General features: G+C 38.2%; 1 protein-coding gene across 6 annotated transcripts in view; it reads left to right on the top strand.

Moving 5' to 3' along the window:
* The first annotated feature begins 1,543 nt into the window (after positions 1–1,543).
* The window catches only part of LOC135461658 (protein pangolin, isoforms A/H/I/S-like), a 60,579-nt gene continuing 38,520 nt past the window's right edge, over positions 1,544–23,602 (top strand). For all 6 annotated transcript variants that reach the window (XM_064738845.1, XM_064738846.1, XM_064738844.1 and 3 more), the window contains exons 1-2: positions 1,544–2,404; positions 2,544–2,613. In XM_064738845.1, the coding sequence (XP_064594915.1) occupies positions 2,261–2,404; positions 2,544–2,613 (214 nt within the window). In that variant the 5' untranslated portion in view covers positions 1,544–2,260. The remainder of the gene's footprint in view (positions 2,405–2,543; positions 2,614–23,602) is intronic.

Here is a 23,602-nt window from a genome sequence, read left to right as displayed (position 1 = left end):
CTATATTAAATGTATATACCTTATACATATTTTCCTGTCAATGACATGCGCACACGTGGTCCTCAAATGTCGGCAACATGCGAGCTCGTGGTCACGTTTGACATCTGTGTTATTTTATATGCTATACCATGTTAATATTATACCGTGTCCGATAACGTCATAAAGTTCTACCACATTCTCTGCCGAAATGCCAGCCGCCTGGATTGTAACCGTTTTCGAAATGAAACTTTTTACCACATAGCATTTGTGTCGTTGACATTAACATGAACGATAAAGTGAAACCGAAAAGTTCTTATATTCGAGAACAAGATAATTGTTTCTTTATGGGAATAATTATAATCATTATTATTTATTCACACAATGAATGAATGAATGCTTGGGTTTTAACGTATTCGCACAATGAGGAATGCATATCTCTACGAGCTGAAGCACATAGCATAATACAACATGACAATGGAATTCTGGCGTATCCACCTCCCTACAGCCCCTATGACGAACTACAAAACAAGTGAACAGTAACGTCTGTTTCCTTTCATTGACATATATTGACATTCCATATATTTTCAGCTCAATATGTGTAGATATTTCTGTTACCGTTACCAGATTGCACAATTTAAAATGTTTAACTAACAGCATTAGTCGCCTACATACAGAGTTAGGGGCTGTGTCATGTTCAGCTATCTTGGCGTGATTTATAATCCGTCACAATTTGTTATATCTTGTAGCCATAAATCGTCATAGCATCATTCACTGAGCTACAGGTGATCTAAATTGCTAATTTGTAGATATACAAGGAGAGAAAATGACCCTAGGCCTGGCGACAGATACTTTCCGACGTCTCAGCCCCCTCCCCACGAAAAAAAAATATTTTAACGGGTGAAAACAAAAACAAAAGTAGGGGTATATAAGTACAGGATAATCCGTACATTTGGGCTAATATGTGAGGTGTATTTATGTATATGTGTGCGCACGCAAGGATGAATATTTGAATGTGTAGGTGTTCAGATCCCATATATTCATGTAGATATAATGTATGCATTCATCCGAGTCCTTCAAAGTTTAATCAGTGATCATGACATTTGATTTACAAGTAAAAACATCTTTAATTTCCATAAATTTTGCTGGCGACAAGCTAAATGCGTTACTGGGCTCACATTAAAGGCGTTACACACATGGGTACTCATCTACAGACAGCAGTACAAGACTACCACCTATAGGTGGCGTTAGTTACCAAAGGAAATAGAGTGTAAACAAATCTAGTCTCCTTGCTCACTCAATACTGCCATATAAGGTATCACAAAGGGCCGCCGACAGAGATCAAAGGGGCCGCCGCAGTGTTCCTGGTGAACTTCAGTACTATAAGTTTAGCCGAGAGTGGCTCAGTGTAGGCCTAAAGCCAGTTATATCATGGCACACGTACATACATACTGCAGACCGCATCATCCTGGCTGCTGTTAAAACGCGTGAAAGGGCCCGGCAAAAAAACACATTAGACTCCTGACCTTATTCGACTAGGGCGCACACAGTGAATGGCAAGGATCGGGGATAGGCGGCCACATCAAAGGGACGGAGCTGAAAACATTTTACACAGGCACATAACAGAAATGTTCGCGACTGTAGAGGCCATACCTCAGCAGTCTTTGTTGTTATGAATAGCAACAGTCAATCCGATGAGAGCTAGTCTGCTCATCGATGAAGAGGGAAATAATACATTTTCGTTTGGTGTTCTCGTGTGGATGAACAAGGACAGTTTCTTACACAAACAGTATCTGAGAAGCGCTCGCTGAGCAACAGCACTACACGGGCTGACCGTACTCACAGACCAACCCCATACGGATACACATACGGACAACGGGACGGACTGGCTGGCCGACCTACTCAAGTATCATTGCACAGACGCCTAGATTACTGACTAGAACTTTAAATCAATCATAATCAGCCTTCAGGACAAGCAGCATAATCAGACTTAGTGCTTTGCTGCCCATTGGGGGTTACCCTAAACAGGAATTACACAGTTAATCGTCTCTGGAGAACGAGAAATGTGGTAGGAGTGCATTGCGCGAACTGCAAGGTGCCCGTAGCCGCGCGATGTAACGGGCTTTCTGATTGGTCCGATGGCGGAGCTCGTGCTCTGGTGCTGCTAATTGGGCGCTATTAGAATGAATGTCTTTACGTAGTGCATTCATGGCGGATTCAAAACGTGTAGTGGGGAGTCGCTAACATCCTGTCATAAATAAGATAGATCTAACAAGTTTTGACCATGCCGCATGTCAATTCTAGCGGCGGAGAAGATTTGGCATCATCGGACGAAGTAAAGGTGTACAAAGATGAGGGAGAGGAGGAGAAAAAATCGTCTGAAAATCTATCGGAGGATAAGCTGGGTCTAGTTACAGAGACTGAGGAGGTAAGCTGGCGGTATAGCCTTTGATCGCCCGATTTTGAAAATGGCTGATAGTGTTACCCTTTGATCATTAGCGGGTTGTGTTGATTCGTGGACGAGATGTGTATAACCTATTAACAGAGGTTTTCTCCTTCCATTGCAGGACAAACACCATAGTTTAGCTGGGCAGGGGTACCCAGGCGGCGAAAAACACGGCAATGGTCGACAAGACGGTATGTAGCTAGCAAAATTTGTGTCTTTATACTTTATCGCACTCTACTAGTGTTGCTGTTGTATTATTTTGGCTGTAATATGTCATAAACTTTGTTCAGATCGGCATCTTGGATTCCCTTAGGCATAGCGTCAGTGACTTTTGGTGGAATATTGGTTTTTAAGAAGTGAAGTGTGGGTTTTTTGAGTCGGTGCTACACGTACTGCGCCGTCCTTTTGATGTCTGCCGAACTGTTGCACAGCCGAGGACACAGCCCATGTTGTAGGGATATCTTACGTTGCTTGGGCTAGGCAGTTAACATTGCTTCTGCTGGACAGTATCATATATCCAGACTTTGCCACCATGAACAAAGCAGGTCATTGATAAACTGTACTACCCAGGCCCTGCTGAAGGAAACTTAAATTTGAAACCCATAATATTAAAGCCTTTATGGGAGGAGGAACCTAAATTTTATCATGTGTAGCATGAAAGCTGGCAGCATGGGATAGGGCTGTGGGGAAGCAGCCCAGTTCTCTGCCCACTTTGGAGTCCTAGACATGATGAATGGTTTTGGATTGAAGTAGAGGGTAAATATTGTTTCATTGCACTTTGTAGCTTTTCCTAGCATGCTTTGAGCATTGCAGGGAGGTAACGCATGAGTCATTCATTTGTCCCTGTATTCTGTAACCCTATTGTTCAGGACAAAACCAATCCAAATCTCCCAAGTTTTGTAAATTGTCTCACGATCGTGTAACAGCTTTAAAAAAATATTTCACTAACTCGCCTAATCTCGTCAGACAGTTTGTGAAGCGAATTTTATGCTGCTTGTTAAATTTCAACTCATGTTAGTTGTGGTTGTTTCAAAATTGTAAAGTAATTTTACAACTTTTTGTTTTAATTGCGCATGTCTTCTGTTTAAAAATATCACTGCTAAAATTAATTAAAGTTTACTGATTACTTGTCTGTTTTTGACAGACTGGTTTTGCTGAATTAAGGTAGTATTTGTCTGTTGTCATGTAGGATCACAATTTCAGAGTCCTTCTGTAATGCTTCAGTGTACAAACAATACCAAACAATCAAAACGCAATTTTTTTTCTGTTAAAATTTCTTTACTTTGATTGTTTTTGTTATTTTTTTTTGCAGAGAAGTATTGCTAATTGTGCTTATCAGTGGTCTATGCTGGTTGTTCATTCTTGATTTGATGCACATGTTAATGATGTGGATAATTTGAATGAAGCAGTTGATGGCGTGTGAACGATGTTAGTAGCATGTCAAGATTAATCAGCCTATTAAATGTAGGATTTCACATGTTCAGGTATTGCTACATATGCAGAGGCGGTACCTGTATGTTTAAAATATTTGAAGTAATATTTCTAGAACTTGAGCGTAGGGTGCACCTAGGGTGCTTCAAAATATTCTGAAACAATGCACCTGTAAACAGTGCAAAGGTTGCAATGTGTTAATTAGTTTGATTAAGCCTTGGATCTTATGCACGTACCAATAGTTTTGACAAAGACAAGGCTGAGGACTGGACAACTTAATGTATTGGAAACAACTCCTGCAATAAATATTGCCTCTCTAACTAAGCAGGGTTTTTACAAGTGCCTGTTGTCTCTTAGAGTTTATGACAGGCCCTGTGATATATACTCTTTTAGAAATGCCCTGTTAAGTGTTTTGCCGTGTGTTCCCCTATAAAACATCCCACAAAGGGTTGTAAAGGACAGATGCTGAGAAAATATTTGATGATTTCATCTGAATCAAGTATTGATTTCCTTGCAAGGGTTGGGGTTGCAGAAGGGATAATGCTGTATAACTGCTCAAGTCCTAATTTTGTGAACATGTCCTCTTGTGTGCTTTCACCTTGTATGTAGACCTTTGTATAATGTATGATCGGCTATCTCATTATATGGCAGCTAAATTTAAGGGTTGCAAAAAGCCTTTTTGTGTTGAAACAACTCTAAAAGCAGTAAAGTGACAAATCAATACTTTGTTACGAGTTTAGGTATAAATGAAAATCAGATAAGTTGACTCATTGCTACATTTTTTGAAAAGCTGACTGATAACAGTACATACCCTGAGTTTATTGGATTTTTGTTTTATTGTTTAGGAGGTTCTCACCTCATGTCACCTTACCAGGAAACTTGGAGAATTCAACTGTAAATCAGTCCACTTTAAAGCATCAGCATGGCTGTCATTTGATGGCCTAATGATGTTTGACCATGGAGGAAACCATTGTTTATATGTATTCCCAGTTGTGTACTCGTCTCATGTCATGAAACACTGTTTCTGGACATGTTGTGTCATTCTGTTAGGCAAGTCATTTATCACCATGAGATTTCTTTAACTCCTCACACACTTCTTGTGTTACTGATCGACCACATCAGTGTACACTAACTCTTATATACTGTCTTTATTGATGCCCTCATTGGGAAAGGTTGATCCAAGCTGCCAGCCATTGTATCGCACTAGAAGTTTTAAATCTTTGTCCTCAACATTGATCATTGTCAGCCCAACTGATCTTCATCATGGATTTTTCAGCATCTGACCATAGAGGTTCTCCTCGCAAATCTCCCCACACTGTGGTTTTAGCCTGTGCGTTTCCACTGCACCATTATGCTTGGTAATGTGTTTTGAAACAGTGTGACATTGCCAATTGGCTTTACATTCTGACTACAAATTGGCAGTTTTCATGTAAAATATACAACATTATAACAAAATGTTTCAGCGTCACTGGAGCGACTGACTTGCACCCATCTGGTGTATTGTGTAAGTTAGAGCTTTGAAAGTTCCATTAGCAATACATGAAAGTTCCTGTTTCTGTGGAAAAATTCTTGGATATTTAATGTGGATCTGCAAACAAATGGGGGCACCTGCATTTTAAATGTATGCTGGAGAAATGGGTCGAAAGTGTTCATGGGATTGAAGGATGGACATTTTATATGGTTAATAAAAACATTTTTTTTTGTAATTGTAACTTTTTATAGAACTTATTTGCTAATTTTTTTTGGTAACATTGCTCAGTTAAAGCCTAGTGGGGCTAATCGGTGAATATTTCTTTCATTGGCGAATTGTTTTGTGAGGATTAAAAATTGTGTAAAACAATCTTGTGATAACTTAGCACTTGCATCTGACATTTGTGTGTACAGATATTCATCTTACATTTATGTGTAGCAATATTTGTCTGACATTTATGTGAACTGATATCCAAACTTGATTCATCCTGAATTTAGAATTCTGGGAAACTCACTTTGTGGTGATATTGGTAGATGTATAGCACAGATCAATGTGTTGAGATGACATGGCTGTTCTGAAAACCGTGCTTCCTTATTTAAAATTTTTAGATAAGTAAAACGGTAGAGATTTTTTAAGTACATATATTGTGTAGACAAATTTTACTAAATAAGATATGCATGTTTTCCTGCAGGATCACCACAGTAAAACCAAGTTACCTCATACTTTGAAATCAGTGTTTTTAGAAGCTGGCAGCAGAAAGAAACTCTAGAAAATTGATTGTCTTCCCGTGCTTAGGATAAATTATCTGTGTTTTATACCCATTTTCCAATTTCTTTTTAACTGTTTGATACAGAGTAACATTTTAACTTCTGGTTCTTTGTTGTGATCGTGTTCAGGTATTGAAGAAATTGCTCAGGGTGGAGATACATTCTTTGTTTTATGTAAATGTAGCAAAGATAATAACATTTTGTGATAGTTGAAAGATCAAGAAATAATTTCTCTGTTTTTTTTTTGTTTTTTTTTTTAATAGCATAGTTTTCACAATTTACTCTAACAATACAAAGTCTATTGTTCCCAGTGGCTAATCTGAGTAAGAGTATTTGAGTCAAATTGTCAATAAAACAGTGGAAAATAGGTACAGTTTTGTTGTATTTATGTGTTGTCTGTACAGACACGATCTCACACTTGAATGATATGTTTATATACATGCAGACATAATTCAGAACAAGGTTGTATCTCAGGCCTGCAGTTTAGTTTTTGTGTTGTCTAAGTGGATAGTTATATTATGAGCAGTAATATCTGGGTCAGAGGTCTATGTGAACAGGTTTTTCTTTCATCTATATTTACCCACATATGCTACCCCGTCCTTAAAGTCCCTCAACTTTGATTTCTGCCTGTCCTGCATTTGAACTGGTAGTGTGACCTGATATGAGTGTGTGCCTGTCCCATGCATTAATGATACACTAACTGCTTTTTGAATCACATGAGGAAATTAATTATCTTGTGGAGATGGTAGTTAGTATTGAGGTCATGTTCGGCAAGTACAGGGACTGTTTTCCCGTACCCACTGTCCTGCTTAAAGAAAACACAGGGGAGACCAGATTGTGACAGTTTTAAGAATGAAGCCAGCCTCCTGCAATTTACATGTCATTTTTTAAAACACAAGTCAGCGTCTCCTAACATCTTTCATCAATTACAGAATCCTTTAAAGGATAAATATACAAGTCCTGCCTAAGTTTTAGTGGATAGTTTAGAGGTTTTAAACATTATTAATATTAACTTGCATTCTTAATATTAACTTGCATTTTTATAAAGCTAAAAATCATTGATGACAAGATATATTAATACATATTGTGGTACACAAAATTTTGGCCTAGAAAAAAATTGCTACACGTTTGGAAAAAACAAATACAAATCATTAGGGGATAAAGAGAGTTTAGTTGAAGCTGGCTTTACAGTACATTATGCCAAATCTTATGATTTAAACAAAGTTTATTAAGAGTCTTAATTAAAATGAAGAATAAAAGCAAATCTAATTTAAAAACTTTATACCTATGATCAAGCCAATGAGCAGCAAAGTTAATATTTGTTTATTAATGGGGTTGGTGCTGTACTCAAGAATATTTCACTTATACAGTTGTGGTAGGAGGAAACCAGGCAGAGCCAGGGTGAAACCCACGACCATCCGCCTGCTAGGTTGCTAGCAGATCTTCCCACATAAGGCCCGAGAGCAAAGTTTATAAGAAAACTAGTTCCTTGAAATCATCAATATCCTCTTCCAGGAAAAATGAAAAAGTGTATCCGATTTACTGGTCATTATCCTGCCCTCAGAACTGTTTATTTCATGCAACGTTTTCACATCTATCTGTTATCTAAAATTTAAAACCAGTCTGTTCTGTCTCAACAGGTATATGTATGTAATTCTGCCTGGCTAAACATATCTTTTAAAGTGTTGTGGACAAATTATATCCTTGCAGGTTACACGTAAGGAAATACCAAGGTGTAATACATTGGCGCTCTGATATCGGAATTCTTTCCTGCTCAGTTTGTCCTTGTTGATCATGTAATTTAGCGAGGAGAAGAACAGCCCAGTTCTGCCATGCTGTAGGAGGGTGATGTTGGGGCAGCTAGCAGAGTGGTGGCAGCAGCGGGATGTGGGGTCTGGGTAAAGCTTCAGACAGGCTGGCCACCTTAGCACATGTAGCAGGACAACTGATCAATATGCTATAAAATCATTACTGCCACTAAAGCTTCCACTAACAATGTATTTACGAGCTGGAATGTGTTTACTATCAATGTTTAATGGATACCTAATCCTATGGGGCTAACTTTATGCCAGCTACTTACAGCTAGAAATCTGGACTACCTTTTGCCAAGTAAGTTTCATGGGCTCGAGTCTTTGGTATGGGAGTCATCTGGGAGCACCACGTAAGCAACATACTGTATGGCAGATTAAATTTATTTGCTTTATTAAACATTATTTGAGAATGACAATATTTTAGGGTTAATTTGTTTTATCGTTTTGGAGAATTAGTTGTCAAGTATTTTTAAGTACACTTTATGACAACTTGAAAGTATAATGTATTCAATTTATGAAATTTCAGAGTGAAAAAAATTAGTTAAATTTACATAAGAAACTGTTTATATTGAGTGGAAGAGCAAAGATTTAGGAGTTGGCTACCTGTAGTGGTTAGACTTTAAATATCTATGGTACTGTTCGAGGTGAGAAAAAAAAACAGCAACCAAGAATAAAAAAAATACCTGTTGAACATCTTTGCCATAGTTTCACCATCATGACATAGCTACTTCCGTGGCTCCATCAAATAGAAACCTTTCTTTAAGCGAATGAAGAGGTTTGACTTATATTTGTCACGGAATTTCCAAGCTGTGTGGTGAGGGTACAAGACATGTTTCCAGCTTGTGATCAGGTGTTCTGAGGAGAGTTATGGGTAATGGTCATAGGATGAGCAACTGTAGATTTATGTCCCAGTAATTTTCTCCAGGCCTGTCCACATTTGAACAGAGATAATTTGTGAAGCAGGTGTAGTGCTCATTAAATTGCATCAATGTGACTTTTAGCTGTACGTATGATGTATGTGCTGTAGTCACACTCGCAAGGCAAGCCACCAGTGTCAACTTGTCTCCTAATAACTCTGCCTCACTACTGTATTGATGGGAAAAATGGTGGCGGGCGGTATTTAGACATTTAACACAATGCGTCCGCACGCATGCTGATAACAACAGAATTAACCCTGAGCGACACATATGGGTTTCATATTTTAGGTTTTTAGGAGTTTTGTGGAGTAAGTACAGAAAAGTGTTTTCTGTTTGCTTTGTTTGGTTCCCTCCCCAGGGAGGGCAGGGGGAATTCATAAACCAGAGTTAATATATGGGCTCAATCTAGGACAGGAAAGTGGCCATATCCCTAAAGACTTAAGTGACAAACTTTGTGAATATAAATTTGTTTGTCTCTCAGTTCATTCACTGTGGAATCTGAGCTCCCAAGCCTGTAAGTTGTGTGGCTCATTATTTAGACGGCAGGGATACCATCTGACTGCTAAAATTGAGAAGATAGATCTGCATGTCTTTGTTGATAAATGGGGCAGACTATTACATTTCTCCTGATCCTCCATACACATGGGCCATATATTATGTGACGATTAAATATCATAATTTGCAATTTATTCTGTATTTACCTGTAAGCCTCATGAATCTTTCTACCAGCCATGCATGTTGTTGTCTTCAGAAATGGCAGAGCTTAATGATCATTTTCCAACCATTAATCCACGGCCAAATGCTAGGTATGAGGAATTCTGCACCGGTATCATCCTGGTGAAACATTGCTGTATAGCACTGTGGCAACTCCAATAAATGGCACACGGCAATACATAATTCAATATTTCGGTTTTATTTAAACTATTTTCAAGAAACCTGGTTTAATTCTTAAAAACGGTTTAAATAAGACGAAAATATTGAATCATTCATCGGCTTGTGTTATTCTATATTTTGTGAAGCTCACTAGTGGAAGAGAAAATACATTCCAGCATGAAATTTGCTATGACATGTCACATGGCACCAGTTCCTGGCACGCCAGTTTTCTCCACCCTTGGTATACTTATTCCTATAAGAGAATTTTTTTTTAGGATAGCATTTAACAATCCAGAAAAGTTTATGTTTGCTTCATGTGTGCACAAATAAGATTCATTTTATTTCATTAAAAATATTAACACTTTAAAATATAAGTGAGAGGGGAAGATTGAAGAGGTTATACACACTGTATCATTCCACCCTAAGGGCCAAGTGTTTCCATGAGCAGATATCTGGATTGATTTAAACTGGCTACTTTTATATCGCCAACTGATTTCATGGATGAATCTCTGACACGAAGATTGAAGAGAAAATCAAACAGTTTGAAGAAAAGAATTCAAATCTGCTGAAGATATAAGTATTTTCTTTAAATTCAGAAACTAATATAAAATATAAGGAAATAAACCAACATGATCATTCAAACTGGGGTTGGTGTGTCAAAGGTTCTGAAATGTTACATCATGTGCACTTTTTTTTAACCTTTTCTTATGTTATCTGGAAGGATGCTTAAACCTTGATACAAACTGCTGATTTTGAATTTTAAAATAAGACCTGAAGAGTTTGTGTCTTGAAAATAAAAAAAAAATTGTGATCAATAAAAAGGAGACGGTGAGTTACGGATGATTGACTCTAATAGGCCATTAGGCTGAAAATCATTGAAAAATAACCAGTGGGACTACACTCCAGAAATATCATTACAACTAGCTGGGATGGGGGATGGGGACTGTAGGGGACACATGTATTCTGTATTCTGAAGGAAGAGGAGTACTTGAGGGTAATCTATTGTAGACAATGTACATGTGTGGGACACAATAGAAGGGCTGACATTCTGGTCACACAATGTCCTGGATCAGGGAAGGGCAGGGCCCGCACAACAACTGATAAGAGGGGCCACTGCCACACACTCTGAACTTTAGCTGCTGGTCTTAATGAACATCAGAGAACTGCACTGGCTCTCTCTGCTCAGTCAGTATGTGATACATCTATAAAGTGTGGAACTAATACATTCCAGCTGTGTTGTTCAGTTCAGAAAGCTGGCATGAGTGCAGCACTTGTCACCAGAGCCATGCTGTGTGCAGTGGTAGGAACACCACCAGTTCACCCTACTCACAATACCTGCTGCTGCTCTCTTCTATTATTCTAACACAATAGACGCGATACATGACTGTGTGAATACAGCATTTTTTCCCTCTTTCATTTGGTATATTTAAAGTGTAATATAACAGCTTATGTATGTATGACCATGTTAATGGGATCCTTTTGTTTCCAGTAGACTTCCAGAGATTGTTTTTTTTAACAGCTGTGGAAGTATTTTATTTGCAGATGTTCTTGTAGAGATTAATGTAATATTTGTATTTAAGATTAACCTAACATGACGGTAATAAATTACCAGTTGACGCAAAAAATATCTTGTCTTACTCTGGCTGTTTGTATTTTTCACGCTAATGTGGGTGTACTTCTGTTGAAATGAGTAAAGAGTGTTAAGCCAGGATGTTTATAGAATGTGCATCTACATGTAAAATAAGTTTTGTATTCGCATTATCGGGCAGACTTACTGGAAGTGCTGGGAGTTCTGTGAAAATTGATGTGACATGGAGAGTCTTAAGACATGTTTAAAGTTTTCTATTTTATTACACATGGTAGCAGGATTTTGTCATTTGCTTCAGTTGCACACTTTTGACTGATGACGTTGCTGTTCTCCAGCTATTGCCGTCAGATAGAGGCTCTTAAAGTTAGCTGTATCTCATTGTCAGTCACCTCCATTCATTTTTTTTAACTGAGCATGGTGATTTTTTGCTCAGGTGTGCAGTATTTTGACTCGGTGCATTTCCTGTTGTATTTTTTCTATGTGAACCTGACAGGAAGTGTTGGACGGACGTGTTGATTAGCAGTCCGAGAGCGTCATGAGATTCTCATGCCTTCAGACATGGCGACATACTCATCATCTTTGTGCTCATGTCAGGCTGTTGAAGAGGAAGAAATTGCTGGCAGAAAGAAACAGCCACTTCAACCCGTAACACGGTTTTATAGCATTCCATTTAATTTAACAGCAATTTCTAGTTAACATTTTTTATGGTGTACAATTATCCAGATCTGTTTGGGAGTTGCAGTATTTGGGGATCTTGTGTAGGACTATTATAGTGCTGTAGAATATGATGGGTTTTGTACGTAACCTCTGGGTTAGGCTTCAGAGCCTGTTTGGTTAACATTATGGAAATACAAGGATGGGAAATAAGTTGAAATTTCTGTAAGAGTTCCAATCTTGTTTTGGTCAAGGGGAATGCGGTTGTGGTAAGAATGTGCAATGTTCAGACATCTTTAGAGAATGGACGGTCCATGGTAGCCAGAGCAACTCAGAACACTGTGTGATCCATTTAGGGAGGAAGGCATTCCCATAGGGAGAATAGCTGTGTTAAAAAACCATCAGGATGCTTTTGAAAGGAAGTCATTATGAGCAAATCCAAGCACAACAGGGATGGAGGGCCATGGGAATCTAAAGAGAGGCGGCCATTGTTCTATAACAACTGATCAATACTAGCAGAGAATTGTAATTTGTGGTGCAGAAGTAACTGTCACTGCCAGATTCAGTCTGGCTCCACGGACAGCATTGCGTCATGGTCAGGATTTCCCTGGGAGAAAAATCCTCTTAGGATGGACCTTGTGTTGACAGCATCTCAGCAAGACGCCCATTTGGGAGCCCCCACTATTGCATACATGTATTACTTCAGATTCACTGCTTAATCTTTGATCACATGTCTTTGAACAGGAGTCAGAATTAATGTTGTGTAATCAGGTTGATTTCAGGCGCATTGGTAGAACTGGAATGGGCAAGACAATATTTTGAATTGTAGCCTACTTCCATCCTGATCCTGGCAAATGATATGTATCTAAATCCTCCAGGGTTTGGCTTTTTATCCCCCTTAATTGAGGAGGCAGGCTTTGGCGGTGGAGCTCCGCTCCGGCTGGGAGTCTTACGGAAGGTGACTGCAAGAATTAGACACTGATAATAATGAAAAATTCCCCAGGAAAATGTCTGCTAACATGGCCTGGCATTTAAAGATCAATAAAGTCTGTGTTAAGGCACTGTGGTAACATTACATGCTGAGTGGTGTAATGGGGGAAACGTCATTGTACCCTGTCAAATCTAGGCTGAAGCTTGAAAGGCGACCGGAGCAGCCATGCATAGCCCAACTGTTATTATAGCGAGGATCAAACCTCACATCGTGCCAATTCAAATATTCCCATTACCAACGGGGAACCCGTACTGGGCAGTTGCTGGAAAATCACTTTTGTTTCTTGCTCTAATGATGTATGGTAATGAATAATTTTATGTTGCCTCAATTTCTTAATATTTGTATCCCCATTGCGTTTATGACCCACAACGGGAACAAGCATAACGCTAGCTTTTATGACGGACTCCTGCTTCTGTACATTTAGCAATGGCCCTGCAAATACATGCTGGGTGGCAATAACTTGGCATGTAGTAACAACGGTATCATGGACCATGGAAGTATGAACTCCAGCAGAAAACACTTGCATTCAGATTTAGATGTGCATGTACAAGGTATTTTGGACAAGGATATCCTCACTAGCTGTATACAATTTATTCATCTTTATGATACATTATGATGTTTGCCCTGCAGATAGCCTACATCTGACCAGCAGCAAGGATGCGGGAGAAGTAGTCAAACAATATTGTTTTTTAAATACATGTAGGTATCTTGGTTTAAGATGTTCACGTACATGTCTACCTTGTGATTAAATGTATGAAGATGTATATGTGTCTTTTTTTGGTGAACACAGGAATCATAAAAACATGGATTGTGGTGCACCCTTCCTCCATAAGCATTCTGCTTTGTAAATAAACACAGTAGAGTCTTAAAAATCCAATGTTCTGTTTTCTTCTTGAAAAACAAGCACTGTAGAATCTGTGATAGATGTTTGTCAAAACATGATAATTGTGAAACTGTTAATAACCACTTTGAACAATGATATCAGTTTCTGCTCTGTTGTCTCAAGACATCCCTTTCATTGTATGGAACCTTTTAGAAGTATATATAGCTTCAGACATAGGCAAATTGATCAGGAGATTGCTTTCTGTGTAAGCAGTAGCTGTGTACATGTATAGGTGTCTCAGTTCATGTCCAGTCTGACTTTGTGCACATGTGGACATCGAAACAGACTGTTGGACATATGGACGTTGCCTGTTCCTGACTCTCTGCCCACTGAGTTAACAGGGAGGCATGGGGGAGGTATACCTACCAGCCAGCTCAGCTTCTCACAGGCTGTCAGCCTGATCAGGGCTTATCAACTGCCGACTCAATGGCTTCAACTTGTTTAATCAGGGACATTGGCTTTGCAGGATTTCAAAGTGGAAGGGCTTTAGCAGGCTTTGATGAGGGGTGCCTGTGTTTAGATTTGATAGCCTTTTTTTTTGTTGAGCATGTGAGGGGCACTTGATAGATGTAGAGATGCTACATGCGAGGTGGCAGTTGATAGGTCTGCCTGCTGGTTTACCACTGCATAGCACTGATTGCATTATATGCTATGTATAGGTAGCATTTATAGGTGGCAGTTGATAGGTCTGCCTGCTGGTTTACCACTGCATAGCACTGATTGCAGTATATGCTATGTATAGGTAGCATGTATAGGCGGCAGTTGATAAGTCTGCCTGCTGGTTTACCACTGCATAGCACTGATTGCAGTATATGCTATGTATAGGTAGCATTTATAGGTGGCAGTTGATAAGTCTGCCTGATGGTTTACCACTGCATAGCACTGATTGCATTATATGCTATGTATAGGTAGCATGTATAGGTGGCAGTTGATAGGTCGGCCTGCTGGTTTACCACTGCATAGCACTGATTGCATTATATGCTATGTATAGGTAGCATGTATAGGTGGCAGTTGATAGGTCGGCCTGCTGGTTTACCACTGCATAGCACTGATTGCAGTATATGCTATGTATAGGTAGCATTTATAGGTGGCAGTTGATAAGTCTGCCTGATGGTTTACCACTGCATAGCACTGATTGCATTATATGCTATGTATAGGTAGCATGTATAGGTGGCAGTTGATAGGTCTGCCTGCTGGTTTACCACTGCATAGCACTGATTGCAGTATATACTATGTATTTTTCAGTCCTACATAAGCATTGTTACATCACTTCTGTGCACTGAAATGGCAAAAAGGTTGAAGATTTAAAGTCTGAACACTCATGCCCTTTTGCTGTTTAGAAGATTACCTTGGGAAAATGCAGAATAGCTATTTTTATCACTTTTGTCAGAAACACATGAAGCGCATTTCTTTCAACATGAGCCGTGCAACTGTTGGCAAGGTATTCAGCAACTGCTACATTACACATCAAAGAGAAATGTGTAAGCTCTGTGAGAAATTCTCTGTGTCCAAAGTTATGCAGATATATCAATATCAATTTTCTCCCCTTCTTTTCCCCATCATTTACTCTGATCAATTACATGCACATTTATAGGTGACAAAAAAGGCAGAAGGCATTCACGTATGATCACTAGGGTGATGGAAAATGTTCTGTGAAAATTGATTTTTTTTTAAGCTTTCCAATTTATTAGATGTACTTAATTTCATGACAAAAAAATTTGGTGTAAAAGATATTTTTTTTTCAGATAATGAAGTTTGAGTTATGCAAGATCAAATGATGTGTGCATATGTATATGTAAATTGGGTCAGATACATGATAATTCTACCACAGAGTACATATCATAACATACGTTACCTGTGAAGTACCTGGAGAGCCATTTAACTGAGATTAGGTTTATATACAGATTAGTTTCATGTGCAATCAGCTTTAGTACACTAGATCAGTACAGTTGTTTTATTATCTTTTAATAACTTAGTGGTAAGCTGTGGACAGGGCTGTAAAAACTGTATGGTCAGGCATAGTAAGTTTACGTGATATGAACCAAGGGGAACAAAGTGAAAAGGGATGGTATTGCAAGTCAGTTGAAACATAATCATATCGGCTTACATTTGTCATTTGTCTCAGCTTGACCGTATATGTGTTTTCACAGAGAACATCACCTGAAGTTTGATACACTCTCCTAAGGGACTGTCATATAATTAAATTAATATACTTCATACTAACCAAACATTTACAGTAAATGAGCTTTCATATTTCCATTTGCTGTAGACTTATTCCATATTACTGGGCTAATGGTAGGATTTTCCTATGTAACTGTCCGTATTGATAAGCTATAGTTCTGTGTGGCTTGAGTAGAATGTTAATCAGTCCTACAAACACTATCACCAGTCCGAATACTGCTTCAGGTTAGATACCTTCTCTGGCCAACAGGTATTCACAGGTTTGCCTGCTATTTCAGATGCACATAATGTTAGCGAGGACAAGTACATGAAGCCTGACATATACTCTAAACCTGCATGTATAATTGTAGCAGGCCAATCACTGCTAATACAACCATATGCAACACTCACAGGAAATATATATATATATATATATATATATAGAGCTACATGTGAAAGATAATCATTTCAAACTCAATAGTGTATAGACTTACTAGTTTCACTGTATCATTAAAGTTAATTAGAATTTTTTTCATTTGTTGATATAATTTGCTCTAAGTGAAATAAGGCAAGCAAAATTGTATTTTTTCACATGAAAACCATGCATTAAAGATGGGTGTCAAAAAATTAAACTTGTTGGGTTTTACACAGCTTCTAAATTTTTTTTGAACTTGTCTGCCGTGTATACATGGTTTCAAATTGGACTTAAAGGTTTCTGTATGGTATTGTAGACTCACTGTAAAGCATGCATGTACATGTATTTCTCTGTATGAGGATTTCATAAGTGCACTGTAAGGCATACATGTACATGTAGTTCTCTCTATGAGGATTTCATAAGTGCACTGTAAGGCATACATGTACATGTAGTTCTCTCTATGAGGATTTCATAAGTTCCCTGTAAAGCATACATGTACATGTATTTCTCTCTATGAGGATTTCATAAGTTCACTGTATAACATATCCCAGTATGAGGATTTCATACTGTATGTTGACTGTAGAGAATATGTGTACATGTATCTCTGTATGAGGATTTCATAGCTTCAGTGCAAAAACCTAGTCCAATATGAAGATTTAATACTGTAGGTTCACTGTAGAGCTATATGTCCTCAATATGTTACACCTATCCTAGAATTAACTTAAGTAAAGCATGTAATGGAGATGGTATCTGCTAGATGAACTGATCCACCAGGTGTTGTACTATTTTCAAATGGTTTGACAATGTGAGAACACATCTGCCTTCTGTCACTGATGAACAGCACTGATTTAACAAGTATAAGTAATGCATTGTAAGATCTCTGGCATATATCAGCAAGAAATCTGCTCACATGCTGGGTTCAACCCGATTTAATTACACCAGAGACCGAGCTCTTTTTTTTTTGTGCCTTTTTCTATTTCACTGTGCAGGTTTATTATAGTCCTCTGGCCAATGCTTTTAGTGCACTGAATAAATTTTAAAGAAGGTGCTAGAAAAAGTTTTTGTCTCAGTAGTGTATTGTAACAATGTAGCCTGTGTAGCTGATGAAGTGTGCTGTCTATGAGGTTAAGGTCGGTGCCTTGTGATTTCTATGGTGTTAACTGGTGTGTCCAGTCTGTAGCAGCAACTAGGTGGAGTTCCCCTGAGTGACCAGTTGGGTAGTCCGTGACCAGAGAGGAGATCAGGAAATGACCCAGGTATAAATCTCTCTGCTCACTCTAGAGAGTTCTCTACCTGGGCTATTTGCTGCTATCATGCACTTTTATCGACATGGCTACAAGATCAAAGGCTCCAATGACAGGCACCAGTCAGGACAGATTATCACAACGCAGCCCATTTTTCACCAGATCCAAGACGAGTTGAAAAATCAGCCTGTTTTGTTAGTGATATATGGGTGTGCAGCAGACCCTTGCAGCTTAAGCTATTATTAAAAGTGAGCGTAACACTTGTGGCCACACAAAACAGTTTTATGTAGCATAACTGATATGCGACTTTATACAATAGGCCCTCTGCATTATGCTCGCATTGTGGACAGCATACCAGAGTTAGGCAAATAGTCGGCTGAGCTGACGGGCCGTGTGTATGAGTAAGAGCTGAGATAATGAACAGAGTGAGCGTGTACATGCATGTGGTATGCCAGACTGTCACTAGGGTAGCAAGCCTTAGTCCACACTATCTACATAGGGCTCTGGATCCTCACATGCATACCTAGTGTAAGCTGTGATGTTGGCTTTGCCTTTCTTTGATGTTTAATCTAGGTATGCCCATAAATACATGTTCTTGTACCAATGTAGTGTTAGAAGTATCATGTTCGATCACAAAAAAAAAACATGGTCACACAGACTGATTTGATTTTGTTTAATGGCCTTCAGACACTTTGAATGTCGGATTGATAAGATTTAGTTGTTCCAGGTTGGAATTTAGACTTAGTCTTGACAGACAATGTACCATGTACAGCTTCCATAATGAAGAAATAATAAAAGTTTTGAAATTATTTCAAGATATTCTATGATTATGAGATGAACATGTGTTCAGCAACATAATTGATGGGTGCTTTTATCATTGTATTGCATCTTAAGAGGAGGGAATGTTATGAATTTCTACTATGAAAGTTAAATTGTATTGGCCTACTTAATGTTACAGATCACACTTAGATAGTAGTTTTATGTACATTTTGCAATTACATGAAAATATATATTCCATCAGTTTTTCCGTTTTATCCACATGGTTCTGCGTTCATTCACGGTTCAATGAGGAGTTGGCAGATTTTTTAATCCCACGAGGTGGTGCCAGTGTGAAGCAGGACCGTGAGCCATTGTTACATCAAAAGTGGACTGTAGTGCAACGTCTGTAATATTACAGTGTGTCAGAACACATCATACTGTTTTTAATGTGATGTGATCCTGATGAGCTGGGAAAGGAACATTTAAGGTTGATAAACTGACGTCAAGGTCTTCTGCCAGGCGTTTGACAAGTCCCCATTAAGTATTTCGTAATTTGAAAGGAGTTTAGTGATTTTAATGTTTGGTTAAAAGTCATGTACATAAATTACAACATCAACTACTGTTTTTTTTTTTTCAGAACTATTAATAAAGATCTGGCTTTAATCTCTTTTACAATAAGTTTTTTTAGTTTGTTAATTTTTTATTATTATTATTTTTTTGAACAACTTACAACTCAGTTTCCATTTTTGGCTACAGTGCACAGATAGAGTATGTCTGAATGTATGCATCTGCAGTTGTAAAATCATCACGTAGTGAAGTTGGTCACAGACTTAGCGTTGGTTGCATACTACATGGGGTACAGTGTTCTACACTGAGTGTCAATATGTGAGATTAAATTGTTGTAAAACTTATATTTATGTTCGGGTATTAATAAAGATTGAAAGCAGTGGGAAAAATATGTAGTTAATTGGTATGGTATAATATTAAACTTTTTATACAGCATACATGTACATGTGCATAAAGATTTTGTACTTAATGGTACTATTTGTACCAAGCTTTTGGAAAAATTTATTGTGTTTTGAAGAATGGAAAATAAAAGGAAACATCTAAAATGGTAATTATTTCCTTACAATTGTCATTCTTGATAACGGAATAAATTCTTTCTTAAAAGATATTTTTTGCTGGAACATAGTTACCACATGTATGAAATCTTTATTTTATCATAAAATTAATAAAAAATCTTCGTAAAAGTAATTCCAATATGCTTGTAGTATAAAACTTATGCAATGAAGAAGTACAAAAAGGATTAATGCATACTGGTGTACAGTAAAGTAGAAACTAGTCTGAAGCAAAGTTTGTTGGCCATAGGCTGGAGGCAGGTCGGATAGAGAAGGCCTGTTGATCTAGCCTCAGATTAAGACCAAGTCCTGTCTCATCTTTTGTCTCCTCTCTGAACCACTGGTTGTGGAAATAAATGGCCTGTTGGCTGTGATAATAGGATGGAGGTTAAGGCCCTTTTCCCAGCTAGCTGCCAGCTTAAGTTAATAGATAAGGAAACAGTGCTGTTCTGACCATTATTAGATCAGAGAGTAAATGAAATGTGCTTCTCCAGGGTATTGTCTGATCCAGGAAGTCTTTGTCTTATGTTTACTGAGCTGTCACAGTAGAATGCTGATTTGGATATAGCATTTTGATTCCAGGTGTACGTACACTGTAAGTACCTCTACTCGCATACCATCATTCCACGTACAGTTACAAATCTTTTCGTGTATATATCTTACACACAATATGGTGCACAGATTACATGTATTTGCATACATGTATACTGTTTTCTTCTTTTGCATATATTTAAAAAAAAAAGTTTTCAGCCATTCCATTCATGTAAATTTTGGGTGTTTCAATTTTATGTTTGAGTAATACTTGTGCACATATTTATGAGGTGATGCATGTTGTACAGAATTTATGTGCCTTGAGGTGTTAGGTCGTCTCAGATACAGTCCATCTGATACTTTGCCTAAATGTTTACATACACTTCAGAAATACACCTCTTGGTTTATGCTGATGTTGTATAAATGTATGTTCTTTAGCACTCGTGCATCTGTATTGTGTGTTATTAATGTAGTTCTGACCTCTGTAAATCTTCTCACACACTTAATCCTTTAACCAAATGCCTAACAGTTTAATGTCTCCACCCAAACAGCACTAAACCTTCAACCTGGTGATAAAGTTGAAGCATTTTTATCATGCAAATATCAGTGTTTGGACTTATTGAGGCCTCAATGTCAAGTGGGAGGGGGGCTTTATACCTGTACATATGATCTGTGTGAATAAACCATCCATGCGGGATGCCCACTGCTTTGACTCGCACAACTCTAATCTACATGTATTCATTCACCCGAATTATGTATTAATATTATGTAAAAAAGAAACCCAAATGCAGCTCTGGCTTGGCACCTCTGCTTCACTTGAAAAATAGATCCTGTGGTAAATTTGCTAGTCGGCCCACTTCGGGGTAGCCCGGGGCAGAGAAGACAAAGACCTGGCTTGTACTAAAAATTAAACTGATGACGTTTTTAATAAGCCTGTGAAAGGAAATAAAAGAAAAGTGAGATGTTTGTTTAACAAAGCCAAGCCTGGGTGTATATATTTATGATATATATAAAAAGATAAAAGAGCAATATAACAAGGTGAGAAATAGCTGGATGGCAGGTAAAGAGAAAGTGTCAATAAAGAGGGACCTTTGGCTGCCTTGTGTTTGTTCATCTGTTGATTTATAAGCAGCTTTTGTGTGGACGTAACATTGTAAATTCTGCCCCTATCAGCCTTACAAGGATCCTTGGGACATTTTTCTCTTTCTAGAAGTAGCGCTAGAGTTTGCTTCAGTGTTAGGGGATAGCTGGATAACCAGTGACAGTCTTATGTACACCTGGTGGGGGAGGAGGCAGAGGACGGTTAGAGGGTGGGGAGTCAAGGCTTGATGTGTAGGATCAGCTGTCATATTGGAGACTGTCCCACCAAGCCTTCCTATGGACTCATTAGAATTCTCTTGCCTTCATCTTCTGATTGTCTCAGTGTAATAAAATTTAAAGGTCACTATGATTAAATATTAAAACCTGCTTTTGAAAGTTGTCTCTACCCAACAGTTCATTTTGTATATCAGAGAACATTGATTTTTTGCTAGAGGATGGGACTCCCCATGGTGACATTGTTACATTCTGACAGCGCCTGTAGAGGCAAAGATTTAGTCTTTGTACTTGTACATTGACTATTCTGGGAGCTATTGATTGTCCAAAATGGATGCCAGTATATAAAAATACATGGAAGGTTTATCATTCTTCTCTGTGGAAATGTGAGTGGTTCCTTGCGTTACATTTTCTTTCACCATAATGCTGGGAATTGTCTTATAAGTGAAATATTCTTTAGTAAGGGGTAAAACATCAAGAACACCAATCAAATAAATATAAAAATCATGTTGAACTCAGGGTAACATACCCCCCTTCCCGAAACACACAATTATATATTTCAGATAATTTTCGAGAAATAAGTTTTGCGGGGCTGTCTTTCGGGATATGGTTTGCAATAGTTGCCTTAATAGGAGATGTGTGCTTCAATCATAACTTGAAAGGGTGAGCGGTATTTTGATCATTCTATGCTTATTACTCGTCTCATACAACTAAACTACAAAAACAAACTGAGGTAAAAGACCCAATTAGGGAAACAAATTTAATTTAAATTAAGGAATTGCAATGAAACGTAACATTTTGAGATTATAATTTCATTAGGACGAGTGTAAATTGTTACCTCAAAAACACATGAGCATACAACCATCAGCTTTTGACATGTAATGTGTCATCTTCAATATTCAATATTTTCAGTTGCTAATTTACAGAGTTATGCTTTTAATTGGGTTTCTCTTATTTTTAACTTGTTGATAACCACTTTAGGCTTATATTTATTTAACTTTATTTATTTATTGGTTGGTGTTTTACACTGTACTCAAGAATATTTCACTTATACGAAGTCGGCCGGCATAATGGTGGGAGGAAACAGGTCATAGCCCAGGGGAAACCCACGACCATCCGCAGGTTGCTGACAAACCTTCCCAAGTATGGCCAGAGAGGAAGCCAGCATGAGCTGGACTTGAACTCACAGCGACAACATTGATGAGACGCTCCTGAGTCTTTACGCTGTGCTAGGGCGCTAACCAACTGAGCCATGGAGGCTTATAGAAAAACAGTATGATCTCTGATTTTGTGAAGTAGTCTCCCAGTGTAAACAGTTAAATTAAAGAGGTGTTCATAGCTTGTAACTTTTTCTGAGTGTGAATAGCAGCATGTACACGTACCTTAATAACACATTTATTTTTGATACTAATTTAATGTGAGCGTGCCATGTCCTGAATTTATTTTATTATAAATATACATTTTTTATTAAATCGTATATGTATTTTTTCACATGTTTTGACGATACCGATGTTGACTTAACACCTTTTGTCATAATCATATGTTTGTGACTGGATGAACTGTATAACTACTGGGTTTGAAGGCTTTTTTTAATCCTCAACTTGCTTTGTTCTGGACCTTTCTTAAGCATCTGTATGAGATCTGAATTTCAAGACATGAAAAAAGTTAAAATTTAGTAAAATGGGATCTTGAAATTTTTCATTTGGCAGACAGCTAGTTCAAAGCTTGCCACTTCAGACACAAGACATGTCTTTGTTTAAAAGTGTCTTGACCTTGTCTGCCTTTTGTAAATGTCAAGGCAGGGTGCTGGGAGTTCGGGGTAATGGGAAACTAACTAAGGGTCTATCCCCCAAACTGTATTATGCAGGGAGATATTATGAGTTGATGAGCTTTAACCCGCCGTTATTGTTGCTGACTAAAGCTGTGTCTTCAGGATAGATTGGCAGAACCACATAAACACTCTGACACAATGGAACAGTTACTTATATGGCGGGCAGGTTAAGCGGGGCCACGTGTGATAGGTTTACCCAGTCTACAAATGCCCCACCACTCACCTGGGTACCAGTTTACCTGGCTGCAGTATCCCTGGCTCTTTAGATCACTAGATTAGGAGCGGATAGGTCTAACAATATCTACCGTTAGCCACAGTTAGGTAGTTGGCATTCAGATGAAGACCCCCAGGCTGCCACAGCCCTGTGCCTGGAAATTTGTGTTGATTTGCCTAAGGATAGTTTTAATATCAGGCTGGTTTGA

Source organism: Liolophura sinensis, chromosome 1 (assembly GCF_032854445.1).
Source record: "Liolophura sinensis isolate JHLJ2023 chromosome 1, CUHK_Ljap_v2, whole genome shotgun sequence".
Taxonomy (NCBI): domain Eukaryota; kingdom Metazoa; phylum Mollusca; class Polyplacophora; order Chitonida; family Chitonidae; genus Liolophura; species Liolophura sinensis.
The sequence above is the reverse complement of the archived record's forward strand: the minus strand, read 5'-3'. Positions and strand labels throughout refer to the sequence as shown.